Source organism: Uranotaenia lowii, chromosome 3, assembly GCF_029784155.1.
Source record: "Uranotaenia lowii strain MFRU-FL chromosome 3, ASM2978415v1, whole genome shotgun sequence".
Lineage (NCBI taxonomy): Eukaryota > Metazoa > Arthropoda > Insecta > Diptera > Culicidae > Uranotaenia > Uranotaenia lowii.
Window position 1 is genome coordinate 257,125,996 of NC_073693.1, and position 16,899 is coordinate 257,142,894.

Consider the following 16,899-nt stretch of genomic DNA (forward strand, 5'->3'; position numbering starts at 1 on the left):
CATAGCAAACAGTTGTCGCGTGATTAAGGTGTGTGCCACATCCTTCAGTCAGAGCTTCTCGTTTCTTAAACCAGGGTGTTAAACGCCAACAAAATCATTGTTAATTGATTTCCTTAAAGTCGTTTTATTTGTTCATAAAAGTTGAATGGGTTTCTAACGTTCTCAATTTTTCTAGTTGTATCTTAATTTTTCTTAAGAAAATAATTAAAAATTAAAATTTTCTTCTCTAGTTGAAAAAACCTAACTAGTTACGAATTTTACTAATCACTGTCAGCCAGGTTACCGCTTGGTTCGGGATCATCGCTACTCAAAAATTCCGCGTCCACGAGGTTAACAACCGGGGAACTACTATTCTTTAAATTGTGCAGTCTCCTTGCCCTCTCTGTGTCGCGACGAGCTTGTTTGTCCAGAATATGTAGAATTTTAATCATCAAATCGTAAATCCGTTCACCATCTTCCTCATCCGTTTCGACAGAATCGATCAACGATTTATTTTCCCTGGAACTGTCGCTGTAATCGGCTGAGTCTCGCTCTTCGATGCTGAGTTGATCCGAAGAATGGGACGCAGCGGGCCGGTGACGACCACCAGTATCCATTGTCTGCTCCAGCGATGATTCCATCAATGGCATCGAACCGACGCCAAACAGGGGAATCTAGGGTAATAAAACAACTATTATACTTAACGATTTGAAGATGTTGGTGCGACAACATGTGCATTCTGCATCTATGCATTGTACATTAAGCATTTTGTTATTGATTAAATTTGTAATCAGTATGGTAGCGATGTATCTGTACTTCTTCGCTATGAAATGATTTTCGTTTAAACATTAATTTATCTATCTACGCATAAAGAAGAGATTTCGTATCTAAATAAATGAAAATTTAAAGTAAATTCAATTCTATGAAAATGAATGTAGTGATCTTACCGATGTTTGCAAAAAGATTTGCCAGCCGCTTTACAAAAAAATAATCCAAAATTTTTATGAAATTAGCTCTTCAAAGCTTATTCAGTATTTCCAACAATAAAATCTTTATTATTTCCATCGATTTTAGGGCATAAATTTGGAAAAGCAATCGAGTCAAAAAAAAAAACAACTCCCAGGGTTAATTGGAAATCACGTGAACTTAAATGGGAACTTTAAAAATACACAGCAACAAATTTCTAAAAGTATACGGAACCTAAAACACGAGTGATCTATTTTTTCGCCAGTGTAATTTAAAAAAGACGTAATTTTCAACTCCTTTTGACACATTCCACGCGCTTGTACCGCTCAAAAGTGATTTTTATCCGTTCGCGTATCAAAAAATCTCAAAATTGTCTTTAATTTTGATAATTCAAATTACACGAAACCAACGAAAAAAGAGAAAAAAGTTTTTTTTCACATATGTTAGATGATTTTGAAAATCAGTTTTTTTGTTGAAAAAAATGGAGTGTTTGACAACTTTTACAAAATCATTAATTTTAATATATGGATGATTTTTTTTCAGAAATCTTTTTAGTATTTAACATAACTTCGTTCGTTGTTGTTCAATCGAGAAGCTCTGTACATCAAATTGTGGGTAATTATTTTCTTTACAACTCATTCGAAGACACCGATATTCTATTTCCACAAAGAGAACAGGAATTCAAGGATGTATGTACTAAAGTCCGAAATGGTCAATTCTAGCGTGAATTCACGTCACAAAAGTAATTAGTCATAACAAAAACAACTTAAATTTTAAAATGACCAAATTGTATTCATTTTGAAGGAAATTCAATTTGCGACCGTTTGCTTCAATTTTTTTCATTTTCAAGTAAATTGGTTGACTTCTAGAACGATAACAGTGCAGAAAAGTCCGGAAAGCGATTTCACGTCACGGTGGAATGTGTCTTTTGATGTTTTTAGTCTTTTTTCAAAAAAGTAAATAGAAATAAACTGATTTGGTTTAATTTTACATTCCGGAATGCAAAGTTCAAACGATCGATGAAATTTATATCACAAATAGTGTAAATTTATATTTGTTGAATTAGATATTACAAGTTTGATCTAAAATTACATCAATAACTATGTGAAAATTAACAGATGCTATGTTTTTTCGCGGCATAAATGTTTATTACTTTGACTCGAGATGGTGGTTCTTGTACGCCTAGCCAAAAACTGTTGCTCGGAAGTCTCGGTTGTTATCTGCCCAGGCAAAATTCTGTCGGATAGGTGTATTATAAAGTGATAGGTATATGAAAGGGAATTAAAGTATTTTAATATGAAATTACTAAAATTCTTTTTAAATTATAGAAACGGCCAGTTGTTGAGAATCTACCAGGGGAATGATGTGAAGTTTCCTGCAATTATCACAGTAGTCAGGCATCATCCGAGCATGCTGAAAACACTGACCTGTAAAAAAAATTTTATAATAAAGGAATCATCATATACAACATTTCCAGCCTAGCCCTGTTCGTGGTAGTGGATGACAGTTTTTTTGTTAGGTGTTTTTTTGTAAATATATACCACACGAAAATTAAATCCCATGATTTTTTTCATTAATGAGAATCGTAACACCGAAAACCATAATTTTTTACAAATATTTTTAATATTAACGATGAAAAGACTTTTAATTTGCATCCCTGTGTATTTTTTCACGACAGCTTTCATCGTCGGATTTCGTGCATCGACTTCGATCTAAATTTACACGCTCCCAAAATTACATCATAGAAAAACAGACCGCTGTCAACTCGAAAACCCAAAAAAAACCTTTTTTTAGGTTTTCAAGTTTGTGTGTGAAACTGAATGAAAAGTTACTTCATAATGCCATATTTTAACACATTGAGGACCGCCAAGAAATCGAAGCCGAAAAACACCGATATTAGGCATTCTTTGTCTCAAAATCCAATCCACTTTCATGATTAAATTTATAACATTTGAGTTATGCTACTGAATGTATCACATTCGCGGCCGGAAAAAAAACCGGGATACTTCGCATTTGGTCCGGAATGCGTTAAGAGCTCTCATTTTTTAACGAGTTTTTTTTACATTTTTTCAATAAGTCCAAATGATTCCTTGATTTTCAATCAAAAAGACATATTTGTGAGTTTTTTTTTTAATTTTTTTTGGATATTACCTGTAATTGATAATCATTTAAATAATTGAAATGTTTTACAAAACTGAATTAAGTTAATAAAATGTGAAACAAATCCTAGTACCTAACCATATATGGGTGTGCTGTAGAGGGTTTGAAGATTCGATCATTCCTACACTATGAGCATTCGAGAATTTCTTCAGAGCGCATCCGGGCCACTCTTTATTCCAATTTGCCTTTGATACTGTTCTTAACATAACACAAGCAATGACAAATGTTACGATTGGAATTTTTTATTTTCTGTCAGTGTCATTCCAATCGAGCAGAACCAAGCTGTCTTAAAGGCAGCCCTACAGCAGATGGCGCCTCTTTGTTTACTATAGTCTCTTTCTTTAGGTTACCGATTGCCGAGGTATTAGATGATTTTCTCGTCATCGCTGGTTGGCAAGGTTACCAATCACCATCGCGAAAACTTTGGATTTCAACAGCATTGACAATAATAACACCCAATTTTGAAATTTGGGAGAAACAACCTAAAAAATCAAGCATTCGATTATAAATTTTGCAATCCATAACCGGGCAAAAGCCGAGCGAATGTAATTTAACACTGGGCACTATTCTTCAACAAACAAAAGAAAATTGAACGAAAATGACTTGTAAATTGTAATGTCAATTTTTCACCAAAGCGCATATCAGCGTTCAAATCGTATTTAAGGATCTAAGTTTTTTTTTATTTATTTCGATTGAACTTACTTTCAAAATTTCGATTTTGGATACAAAAATCAAAACTTTTAAAACTGATTTGTACAAAAAACCTCGACGTTTCATGAATTTCTCAGTCATTTTGCATCAAAATTGAAATTTCGATTTTTCCGTTTTCCTTTGCTCCCTCTGTCGATGATTTTTGAGGATAAAAAACCCGAGACTCTGAGCACTTTGAGCCACCTTTAAATCAAGACCGATTGAGCTGAAATTTCACAGGTCAGTTTTCTGGGCCAATCTTCAGAATGTTTATGGTCGGTTTTCAAAATTCGATCATGAAATTTTTCCCTTTCATCCATTGTCACCCTAATGTACAGTACCGTTCATAACTGTATAGAAATTGAAAGCACGCACACTGTCACTTCGACTTTGAACTTCCATAACTTTTTACTCTGATGATATTTTTTGATCAAATTTTCTGCGTTATACGATCAATTCATCACACTGTTATATCACAAAATTTGAGCTTTCTGCCGTTTGTGTGGCCTGAGATACAGTGAATATACGAAAATTGGACTTTTTGGACTTCTATCATTCAAACTGCAATATCTCAGAAACTACGCTACATTTTTTGCAAAGTAAGCATGTCTGAAGTTTTTGAAAAGTTCTATCGATGAGATCAAAAGTTACGCGGTGTACAATATTTCAGGCATGAACCTAAAAATGCGATTTGTATAGAATTTTGGACGATTCATGAGAACAATATCGTTTTCAACCAAATTGGAATAAATGGTCTATTTAAGTGTTTTGAAATTACAATCTCTCTATATTTTTTTGATTTTTTTTGGTTGAAATTGATTTACTGATTGTTAAACATAAAATAAGATTTTCTAGGTTCATGCCTGAAATATCGTACCTCACGAAACTTTTGTCCCATCCATGGAACTTTTCAAAAACTTAAGACATGCTAGCTTTATATTTCAACAATCATTCTGAAAATTTCAACAAAAAATTTAGCGTAGTTTCTGAGATACTGCAGTTTGAATGGTAGAAGTCCAAAAAGTCCGATTTTCGTATATTTACTGTATCTCAAGCCACACAAACTCCAGAAAGCTCAAATTTGTTGATATAATAGTGTGATAGTTGATCTATCTAACGCAGAAAATTTGATCAAAAAATATCATCAGATTAAAAAGTTATGGAAGTTCAAAGCTGAAGTGACAAAGTGCGTGCTTCCAATTTCTATACAATTAAGAACGGTGCTGTATATTTTAACTTCACGTGGTTCTAAAAGTGGTTAAATAAAAAAAAATTGTCAGATGTCAAGCCATAACGATTAAAATGATCTATTCTAGTGAATTCCATGAGCCAGTGCCCGAAATAAAAGCTGTTAAATTTCATTGAAGCTTCTAATTCATATGTGATGTGCTATCAAAAACACAAAAAACACCATCAGGCTACACTTGACCTTCGCTGGGTCGTCTACCGAAGCTAGCACAAGGGCATAGTACGGTTTAAATTGCCGAATCGAGCGTTCTGGCCGCGACAACATCCTTCTCGCACGTCTTTTCGGTATTACTTGAATGGTGTCCAGTATGCGTAGCATTATCTCGACCAACGGTGACCTCTGCTGATGACCCGCGGCAGAGTTACTGACAGAGTTGGCACGTTTCCGGATCGAATGTGTGTCAACGCCTGGAGGAGCAACGGAACGGGTCTTGCCTAAACGGCGCAAAAGTCGCAGCAATATTAGCCGCACCTCGGACGGGAAAGAATGTGGCGTCCTTGACACATTTGGGCCCTGAATTCGGCTATCGGGCACTAGCACAGCACTTACCGAGCAGCAGCAGAAATTCGTTAGCACAACTGATAACAGAACTAAAATGGCGAACATCGTGATGTACGCTGCAGAGGTTATTTATCAACTGGTATGGCCAAAGATCAGTTTGCATTTAGGCATGCCTTTTTCTTCTGGCGATAAAACCCACTGTGTTGACTGTTTACTTTAACCTCAGCCTGTTGACGATGAAGTTCACAGCACAGCGCGTCGCGTCTCGCGTTGGCCGAAAACTGCATACATATGCATAACAGTTACATAATTAGCAGAACAACAGCTGACGGAGACAATGCTGATGCATTTATGCTCACCTTCGACTGGGTTGTATACATACTAATTTGCCGAGTGGGTTAGAGGTTACAACATTATGATAATCATTAGTCGATCACCGCATTTGAATGCAAGTGCAGATTGTCATTCCCAGACGGAAGGCCTGTCAATTTTGATGCCGTACAGTTCAAATCAAACGCATCGATGAAAAGTATAATCTTGATCAGAATTAAAGTGGTAACAATAGAGTGATGAAGGGAGATAATTCCGAGGTTTGAATTTAAATGAGTCTACCATTCATCTCACAGTTTCGTTATCGTTTGAAGTTAGTTTGAACTTTAATAATATTATTTATGGAAAGTTGTGTAACCAGCATCCAGCAAAAAAGTTTATGTGTTTCGGTTTCAAAGTCTTGTCCGTCTTAAGTCTTGAACCGTAAGATAGTACAGGTCTAACGGTATTCCTCTGTAAAGCGTAGTTAATTTAGAAATAGGACAGTGAAGAATGCGTGTGCCTTAAAAACTATTTATTTGATCGAAATACTTTCTGAGAAAGAAATGAAGCTAATCTCATGATAATTCATGAAAAAAATTTAAATTACTTGAAGTGGTTATTTCAATAACTCCTCCGCACGCTATATCGGTTAAGTTTTGATCGGTCTTCAGAGCTCATCTGAACTTTTCTGAAATTACGAGACCATTGCGAAGTCACGTCATCAAACTCGCAGAATGAGGTCCTTCGTTTTCCACCGCATACCAAAATAAAGAAAAATATAATTTTCCTTAAACTAATCATCTTATGACATATAAGGCCCTTGGAACCAAAGGGATATAAGTTATGGTTGTAAGATTTTAGCCAGCTTAACTTAACATGAATAGAATTTTAAGGATCATTTACCAATTATTTAATGGAACTTTAAAGTTTCTTTGAAAATAATATTTTAAACATTTAAATATTGAAATCTTTTAGTCAGTGTTTTGTAATTGAGTTTCCAAAATTAAAAAAAAAATGGTTAGCAAAATGAAAATTGGAATACTAAATCGTTCTAATATCCATATCGCCATTTATTTCGGTTCAAATATCGTAAAGCAATTTGTTTACTAATTTAAGTAATTGTGTGTCCAGCACCGATCAGTTTGCAGAACATCATTCCATTCGATTCAAATTGATGTTCTTCCACAGTCAGAACTTATGTCTGATCCCTTAGAATAAAAAAAAAAAATATTAATATTATTCTTGTCTTTGCTCCTGCTTTCCTTTATGATAACATAAAAACATTTGAATAATAGAAAACATGAAACAGCCGGGCCCACTGTGGAGCAGAAAACGCAGAGACATCTGGGACACAGAGATGTTAAAATCGCGAGTCTACATACTCGCACTTTGCCCTTCTTTGCAGAACGATTTTATTTCGTTAAACTCAATCTGCAATGATGCTATCTAAAGTTCAACTCGGAAAGCATCAGGAAGTAAACTTCGGGTAAACTCGGCAGGAGTAAACTTGCCTGGAGTAAACAGCAATCGGGGGAAACATCAGCGAAGCAAACGAACAGTTCTGCGAATTAAAAAAAAATCGTTTTCGTTCGGCAGCCGAACACATCAATCGGACAACGCATGGGGGCGTGGCTTAAATTGATAGATACAAGGGAACGGGAAACGAGCGAGAGAAGTGTGCGAGGAATGTAAACTCGGTCTGTCAGGCAACGATCGCTCGTGAGCATTCATGTACGGTAAGCTTCGTTCTGTTGTTTCGTTGGTGTTATTGTATTCCTGCGAGGCATGGAAAACATCAATTCGGAACTGTTCTCTTCGTTTTGTGTGCAATCGCGTCATGATTGGAACGAAGATAAAATCAATCTGCACACAACCAGGGTTGCCAACTATTTTTCAGAAAAGTCTGGAAGATTTTTAAAAAATGTCTGGAAATTTCTGCAAATGTCTGGACACCTAAGTTTTGAAGGTGGCGACCTTTTTTTTGGTCCCCAGATCTCAATGTTACAATAGTATTTTTCTGTCACTATATCAGTTACGTGCTCTGTCTGAGTCTCAATTTAACATACATCCTCAAAGCATTTGCCAAGGTTTCGAACCCTTATTGAATTCATAGTTCATAGGTTCTTATATTCATTTCCTCAGGGTTGCCACTCGAAATCCATTTTGGATTTCCCACATTTTTCCCGCATGTTAACATGAAATTCCCGAACAAGAAACAAAACAAAAATCCGAATATTTATTTTTGAAACCACCTACCTAGACTTAGATTTCTAAGATTTGCCTTTGTTTTTATATTTTTATCAAAAATCGTCCTGAATTGCCCGACCATGTAGAAACGTGTGATGGAAAGTATGGTATTTTTAAGTTAAAAATCATCGTTCTTTGAAACTACTATTTTGAAGATATTTTGCTCAAATTCGACCTTCATATAATTCAATATCAAATAAGCAATTTCAAGTTGCTTAGCACCTGCTTTGACATGTTTTGTTCCAGATTTCACAGGATCCAAATATCTTTGGTAACTAACGCCCTAGCAGCGACAAGTCATCTGATGTCCTTTCAATTCTTTGAGACATTTTGAATATCAGAGAAACCCCTACCTGAAAAAGACCTCGTAATACATCATATGGTAATATCATCTGATTGGAAATGATCGATTCAAAACATGAGGGGTATTACAATGGAACAAATATAAGGAAAATGAAATAATCGCTCTTGGTTTTATAATTTAAAACTTTCTGGAGTAGTCGACCGAATATTCGTTTGGCCGAATAGTTTAAAAGGACAATATTCGGTATTTGGCCGTTGGCCGAGTACAAATTTTTTCGTCCATCATGCTTCCTCTCTATGAGCGTCGGATGGAAGCTTCAATTATTTCGCCTCCTCGGCCGCCTCTCGCTTCCGATTTGCAATAGTTTCTATAACAGATTGTTTTTTTTTTTGTTTTAATAGGACTCGGCATCTCTCGAGTGAGTATAACGAGCATACTGGATTAACGATTTCGTTACGGTTATTCCCGTTGTTCAATGAAGCAAGTTAAAACTATAGTCAAAACCGATCCAACACGGTAGGAGGATCCATTTCGACCTGGTAGAAATCGGTCGAAGCCAATCGGAAAGAGATTGATGATCAACTGTGAATCAATTTTTACTTGTTTCGCCTTTTTCGTTCAAACTTCATTGAACAGACTTTCATCGAGCCGAAAATTCCCGACTTTTCGGGAGAAATTCCCGGCTTTTTCCTGCATTTTTCCCGGTGGATTCCAAATCCCGTCTTTTTCCCACATTTCCCGAATGGGTGGCCACCCTGTTTCCTGCCATATTACACCATGACAAAATTGAATTTTCATAGAATCTTAGAACAATTTATGTCCAAACACAAAAGTCTGGAATTGTCTGGAAGAAATGGAAAAAGTCTGGAAGTCTGGAAACCTAAAAAAATGTCTGGCAAAAGTCCAAAAAGTCTGGAAGATCCAGACAAAATCTGGAAGGTTGACATCACTGCACACAACAAGTTAAACTCGGAAAAAATCAGCCGAATGATTCTTTCCGAACCGAGTCTACACACCGCTGCTGGAACACAGTAACAGAAGAAACGTGGACTTTTTCATCTGGTTGCTTATGTAGCCACCTATTTGGCATCTTTTCAAACTTAAACATATTTCGCGGGGAATTCACGGAAAATCCGGTGCACACTTTTAAATTTTTCCCACCCACCATATTTAAACACTTTTAGACATTTTCTTATCAATTTAAAGATTTTATGAAATTTTCGCGGATGGAGAGAAAAACGCGTGCGATTGGCAAAAAAAAATACATCGGCAACATTAAAAACAATCTTAAATTTTTATTCAAAAATCACAATACTTTGAAGATTTTTGATTCATCTGATAAAAGTTTTGATATTTTCAAAAGATCAGCAAGTCAGCAAAAGAACTAATTCCAAGAAAATTAGTCAATTATTGAATAAACTACTAAACACACAATTTCAACAATTGTGGAAGGCTTCATCGAGCAAATCAAAAGAAAAAAATCCAACGCCTCCACCGAACGAGGCCCCGTTAACCGATAAGTCACGTATTAGTAACTTTCGGGATTAAGCTTATGTTTTGTGCAGTGACGGGGTCTTCGTCATTTAATGGCCTTCTACTTAAAGTGCTACATTAGCAATTCGATAAATAGTCTTGTTTGATGGTCGCTCAAAATGACCCCAGTGTGGATTCAATTGGTCCTTTTGGTAGTTTGTGCTCTATGTTTGATGCAGGTAAGTCATAATTAGTGATCCTACGAATGAAAATCGTTCTAAATATTTGTTCGATCAGTGCATTATGTTACTATTGCAGGTCAAAGGCATAGAGGACATCAACACAGTAGAAGATAATGATACGCCCGATACATTTTCATATGAAGAGCGAGAGAACGAGGCACAACTTTCTCCGTTGATTCATCTTATTAACAAATCAATTGAAAGAGACGAAAATTCGACTTTAAAAAAGCGTGAATCAATCTACGAAAACAAAAAATCTTCTGAAGACATCATTGAGGTGCCAAAGTATCCCAAAAAGAGGCCAAATTGTCTCCGATCGTTTCTCATTAATCAACTGAGAGAAACTAACAAAAACATCAATCGACTGTTGGATTGTCTCGTAAACTATCATCCAGAAAACTCACAATGCATAGAGGCTCCTTCTACAGTGTGTCCTTGCAAACTGTGCAATCAAGAGATTGAAAAATTAAGGTCGCGAGACAGTGCAAGTTCTTACGAAGATGAAAAAACTACTGAACGCTCAAAACTGGTCTTCCAGAGAGAATACCTTAAAGAAGAAAGCGAGGAAGTGGACATGAATCGATACAGCAATTCGAAACAGTACGACAGTGAAGAATCGGATTGCACATCCACAAAACGGTGCCCAACGACCACAACAACAACAACTCCAAAGCCTCGGAAACGATGTAATAAGACTACCACCACCAAAGCGCCCTGTCCGAGTACGACGACGACGACGACCAGGAAACCGACTCTCAAGACCCGGAAGCCCTGTCGAAGTGCGGACGATTCGTGTATGTGCGTCTTCTGCAGGGAAGATGGCACCTGTGCGGGAGATTATGATAGAAAGTAAAAATAATAAATTTATTGTTAGTTGTTGTTTTTGAAAGAGTGTTAATTTTGTTTGTTTTCCAAAATACTTTTTAGAAAAGTACTGAGGTATTCTTGTGGTATTGTGCAGTTGAAAAACGGATTTTATCATGAGTTGATTTTTTGAGGAATTGCTCCTGCCTCCGGTGTTGTTAGATGATAGGTAACATTACTTCGCGTTTGTCTGGAACTTTAGACTTGAGATATTTCTTGCTCAGAGTATCAACACAGATCTATTTGTGAAAATTTTTGGTCTTCTATCTCCGCTTCTGGATAGTCGTCATACCACTCTTAGCTGTCAGTGATGGGCTAGTGGATGTGATATCAATGATTCGTTCAGTATTCCATGCTTCCTAGGCTTCTAGCTTCAACATTACACTGCTTTTCTTCCAAATCCCACGAAAGCCTCCAATAAGCTGTTACCACAGCTGTTACCTTCCAGGTTGTAACACCAACGCTAAAATTCACAAATCTCTCTAGAACCCCCTTTCCTCAGCTAGTGAGTAATTTCTTTCAATAATAGCATGGTGTTGAACTCTGCGTTGTCTATGACCAGAATTTTCGGGTTGCTGTACATAAGACCTAAGAGGCCAGTGAAATCGGTGTGAATTAGCTCCTACGCCTTTGTTTTAGATCAAAGTACGGCTACATGGTATTTACCGCTTCAGCAATCTGCTTCCAAAAGGCATTGATGTGATTAGGCTGCTGCTGGAATACGGTGTTGACCACTTTCCTGTTTGAGATTAACTTCTTCTGATTGATAAAGTCCCGGTTCATTGAAATACGGTTAGATGTCTTCGTGGATGTGGGTTTGTCTGTGCCCTTGTTTCTCTTATATTACAATCAGGTGTGGGAACTTAAAAAACACTCACGGACGTAATGCTGACCACCAGATTTCCAGCACGGTATATTAGGGGTTATGTGTGCTGGTTTCTGTTCTGCGGTTACTGTATTTAGTTTGGCAAATAGGCACGCACAGAAGACGCAGCGAATGGAATCCACCAGGGACAAACCAGTTTTTTAAGGTGGAACGCTTCTAGTTGTTTAGCGTATTAGACGCTTTTTACTGAAGAAGGTGGCATCGATCGTAGATAGTCTCCTGCTAGCGACAGATTCCGCACAATTTAATCTCGAAATTCGAGTTTTCATCCGATTCCCACAGAATCTCCAGCCTGGAGACTCCAGGTAGTACATATAAAGAAACAAAAGGAGCTTGTTTTGACATGTTTCCTTTTTTTCATTTCTCATGTTGAACCGAAAGCTAGAACCTTAGCCTTAATACCAGTCATAAATATCTACACGATTTAAGAATGTGTTAACCAAGGCTTCTCTTCATTTCTTCGACATTCTTCACAACTTTAAGTTGTTTTATAAGGTGTTCCTTCATAATTGTTCAGTACTTCTCGATTGGGTGCAGTTCCGGATAGTCGAAGGGTTCAGCTTTTCCGGCAGAAAATCGACTCCGTTCGCCGAGTAACACTCTACCCTTATCGTGGAGTAGTGGCAGGATACCAAATCTGGCCAGAAGAGCGTCGGACCATAGTCAGTCTTGAGGAAAGGAAAGAGCCGCTTCTGAAGGCACTCTTTGAGATACAATTGCTTATTCATTATCCATTTTTCCTGTTGGGTAGAGAGTCCATTGCGACGATTTATTTGATCTATTGTGGAATTACCCAAACTTTACTGCTTTAACTATGTTATGCTACTGACACCCCTGCACTATTGGTTGAAGTTGCTGCTGTTCACCGGTAGCACTGCGAGTACACACTTACCTACCTATATAAATAGGTCTCTAAGTGCAATCTTATTTCCCTTGAAAAGATCCATCCACACGCATGTACTGCATCATTCAAGCGTACAATTACAAGATATAGGGGGAAGTATTCCTAAATGCGCATGTTGGGTAATATGCGCATACAGCCGATTGACGATATGGCTGAAGATTCCACGTATCTAATCAGTGCAGTTTGAGGGTAATACGCTATTGACACATGGCATGAAGAAATTTGATTGTTATATAAAGTCAAAAAAATTTAAAAATTCATACAAGATTTTTGTCAATTTTGATATAATATATTGAACTTTAATTATCGTGCGTACAGATTCTGTGAACATAAGTTTTAATGGTTTTTCTTTCTTATTCATCTGGAAATTGGATATTCAACAAATTGAAGCTTTTGGCAAGGTTCTATATGATAAGATATTGGAATAAGAGACAGGTTCTGAATGCCCATATCAAGGCAGGTTAAATGCCTATATCAAGAAAAATAGATAAGTCTTATATTTTTTTTACTTTTTATCATTTGAACATCAAATTTACGCTCAAATCACGATATTACAGCGAAAAAAGAATAACTTCATACTGATCCGATAAAAATACGATATGAACAAAATATTACCATGAAATATGGTTATATGGCATACCTTACTATGTTTCATGCAAAAGAACTAGTTATGTAAAAAATTTCATCAAAATTTCAGCCTTGATGTATGCTTAACATCCGTTTCTACCATTTTTAATTATATAATATCAAAATATTACAAGTGTTAATGAAATATAGCTAAAAACATAAATATGCGCATTTAGCTCGCCAGTTTCGGAAATCGGCTATTTTGACTTCTTTTATTAAAAAATTATTTTCACAAAAACTGTTAAAGATTTTAACAGAAAAACTGCTCTAACGTATGTTAAACAGATGTCCGCTCATGTGTATATAGTTTTCAGACTCCTATCTATTGGAATATGGGAGAAAATGAGTGCTTTCCTTAATATGCGCATATAGCCCGCCTCTCCCCTACCCGGCTTGCATTTCACTAATGCTAAAACAGCCAACCTTCATTGTACTACACAGCAAAAAAAACACGAAATCTAAAACACGAATGATCTATTTTTTCTTAAGTGTAATCTAGAGTTAGTTTTGATTAAGTCGTATTAACCAATATAAACAAAATCAAGCTTTTGACTAGAAACGATAGACAAACATGAATTCTATGTTAGGTAAAAATTTGGTTTCAGTTGATCAATAAATTTCTTTAAAAACATGATTTGAATTCAAGACGTATGTTGACTTTCTCATTTTCGAGTGCAATTTGGTTTTAACGACGTTTTGCGCAGCACTGGATTGCTGTGATGCAAAAGGACGTTAAAAACATTTCGGCAAGTGCGGTTCATAGGTCTTTTAGCATTTTCGCAGTAAATGCTTATCAAAATAGTGAAAATGATTAAAAATATTATTAGTTTAGAAGAGCATTGTTTGTGAGAGAGACTTAAGCTATTTTAATAGAACAAATGACTTGAATTGATTGCTGGGTAAGTAAAATTAGTGTTATTTTTGATTGGTTGATACATGCATTACATTTTTATCCTACAACAGATGTATCCAGCATTAAATGTTTCCGCACTCGTTGATCGGTTAACGGAATTAAGGCCCGTGTCATGAGAGTATCAACAAGAATTGTACAGTCCAATTGAAACATTCCTGATGGACAGTCCCGGACAACAGCAATTCAAGAAAATTTGAACAGACACTTCCTTTTATAACATGAGTTCGAATTGTTTTGGAATTCATTTCATGCAACATACGGAACGGAACGGAACAGAATATCGAAGTTACGATCATGTTCAAACAAGTTTTATGATAAAACTTAATGATTTGCGAAACGACGTATGAGCAAGATAATCAATACAATAGGACGTAAGTACATTTAAACCAGTAAGAACTTACTAATGCCCGTATCACATGTTCAAACATATTTGTTGTCTATTTTTTGCATACGAGAACGAATTTCCGAACAATTCCGACAGTTATTTTTTAAATGAGAATTTAAAAGCTGTTTCAAAACTTTCACACCGATTTTCTCGAAAGTCATTGAGTGGCTCATGCGACCTTATCAAAAAAAAACTCTAGTAATTACAAAAAGATGTAATTTTAAACTTTTTTCCATGTAATATTAGTCTTTTTTTTCCAAAATTGAATAAAAATAAACTGTTTTGATTTGATTTTACATTGCGTGATGCAGAAATAAACCGGTCAAAAAAATTATATCACAAACAGTGTAAAATTATATCTGTTTGATTTAAAATTGAATGCAAATATTTAACTTGTGCCTTTTTATATTTCAAGTTAGTTTACGTGTCGGGCACAAAGTAAACAAGTCGGAAAATTATTCGGAAACGAGTCGTACAAAGGCGTATCTACAGGAGCACTTAACGAGTCATTTAAAGAAGTAAGTTTATGAGACATGCAATGAAGAATGCGGTTGAAACTGATTAGTTTTCTCTCCATTACAGCAAGGTCGGATTTTTCGCAAGGCTGGTATCCGGAGAAAGCTTTATCAGAACAATTAAAGGGTGCAGGTGATGCTGACAGAAAAACTATGCTGTTCCGGAACCATTCGCTGTTCGATCCGAAAAACGTCCCCGTGCTGGAAATCATCGGATGTAACAATTCCAGGCTGCGACACCTTCCGTGATGTTTTTTTTTATGTTCAGTTTTGGAAATAAATGTTAGTTAAAACTAATACATGCGGCGTATTCATTCATATTCATATTTTAGTTAGCAAAAACCTGAATATTAAGCAAAAATATCAACTTTTACGACAGTAAATTTTAAAATTTACGTCCCTGTGTATTTTTATTTACACGGCGGCTTTTGTGATCCGATCTCGTGCATTGATTTTGATCTAAATTTACACGCCTCAAAAACTACATCTATATATATAAAAAGCAATTTCTGTATGTTTTTTTTTTTTTTTTTTACAAAACTGTTTATTTCTTATGTTATTTCATTACAAGCAAAATAGATTTTTTACAATATCAAAGATAAGTGCCAATTTCACATGTTTGTTTAAAAATTTAAAACTAAAACACTCAGATCAATGTCAGTTCTATCCGTGTAGAGTATAAAATGTAAGTAGGGGAGAATGAGGATACTTGATCCCTGGGGATACTTGATTCCTCAGCTATATCTCGAAACTGGAATGTCTTACAAAGATCAAATGTTCTAGAAAAATGTGCCAAAATGAGCAAAATAAGAATGCTTGTAGTTTAAAAAATTTTAACAAAATAATTGTTTGAGTAATTGAACTTTGTTTTAAAAATTTCACAAAATGTAACTTGAAGATCTTTTTTCATCACTTAAAAATGTTCCTTACATGGGAAAATTATGAAAAAAATATTTGTTCCAATGTATCAATCGTTTGAGCGTAAAATGAACTTCATAATGCCATATTTTCAAAGTAATGGAAAACTCCCAACATTTTTCAGAAAAAGTTTTCTAAAATGTTGATTATGGGTACAATTGATCCCCTAGATTTGGGTACAATTGATCCCCCTTCCAAACGGCATATTCTTCTTCTGAATTGATCGTTATGATTGCTGATTACGAAATTACTAATATTTATCCAAAAAATTTAATTTTATCAAACAATTGTCTAAAGAAAAGAGCAAAAATAATTAATTTTCTCTTAATTATAAAAAATAGCGCCTTTAGGTATGCAATGTTACTAGCGTTGAGACAAAGTTATAGAATCTTTTTCTTAAGTCTGCTATAAATTGTGAAATGAGAACAAACGTGACCAAAATAGTCAATTAACATTCTATCTTGGGGTTTTGTTTGATTTTTATACAAGGATTAGGGCTTCCTGAATAAAAGATCAAGTCCCCTTCAATAGGGGATCAAGTCTCCCCTAACTTCAGAAAAATCTCAATTTTTTTACTCCCACGAAAATGCTTCTAGTTCATCAACGGGTTCAAGTATCGTTCTAATTTTTGGAGCATAGAAACTTGAAATTACAAGCTGTCAGAAAATGTCAAAGACGGCGAGTTGCTAAATTTTTCCAAAAAGATATGGTGAAAATAAGAAAAGGGGATCAAGTATCCCCACTCTCCCCTATTGTGTCAACAA

General features: G+C 35.6%; 1 protein-coding gene across 1 annotated transcript in view; it reads right to left on the bottom strand.

Annotated features, from left to right (window-relative positions):
• Positions 1–230: 230 nt before the first annotated feature.
• The window catches only part of LOC129758470 (uncharacterized), a 37,818-nt gene continuing 21,149 nt past the window's right edge, over positions 231–16,899 (bottom strand). The window contains exons 1-2 of the mRNA XM_055755976.1: positions 5,594–5,730; positions 231–653 (exon numbers count right to left, since the gene is read on the bottom strand). Coding sequence (XP_055611951.1) covers positions 261–653; positions 5,594–5,650 — 450 coding nt within the window. The 5' untranslated portion in view covers positions 5,651–5,730 and the 3' untranslated portion in view covers positions 231–260. Of the gene's footprint in view, positions 654–5,593 lie in introns of the transcript that reaches the window.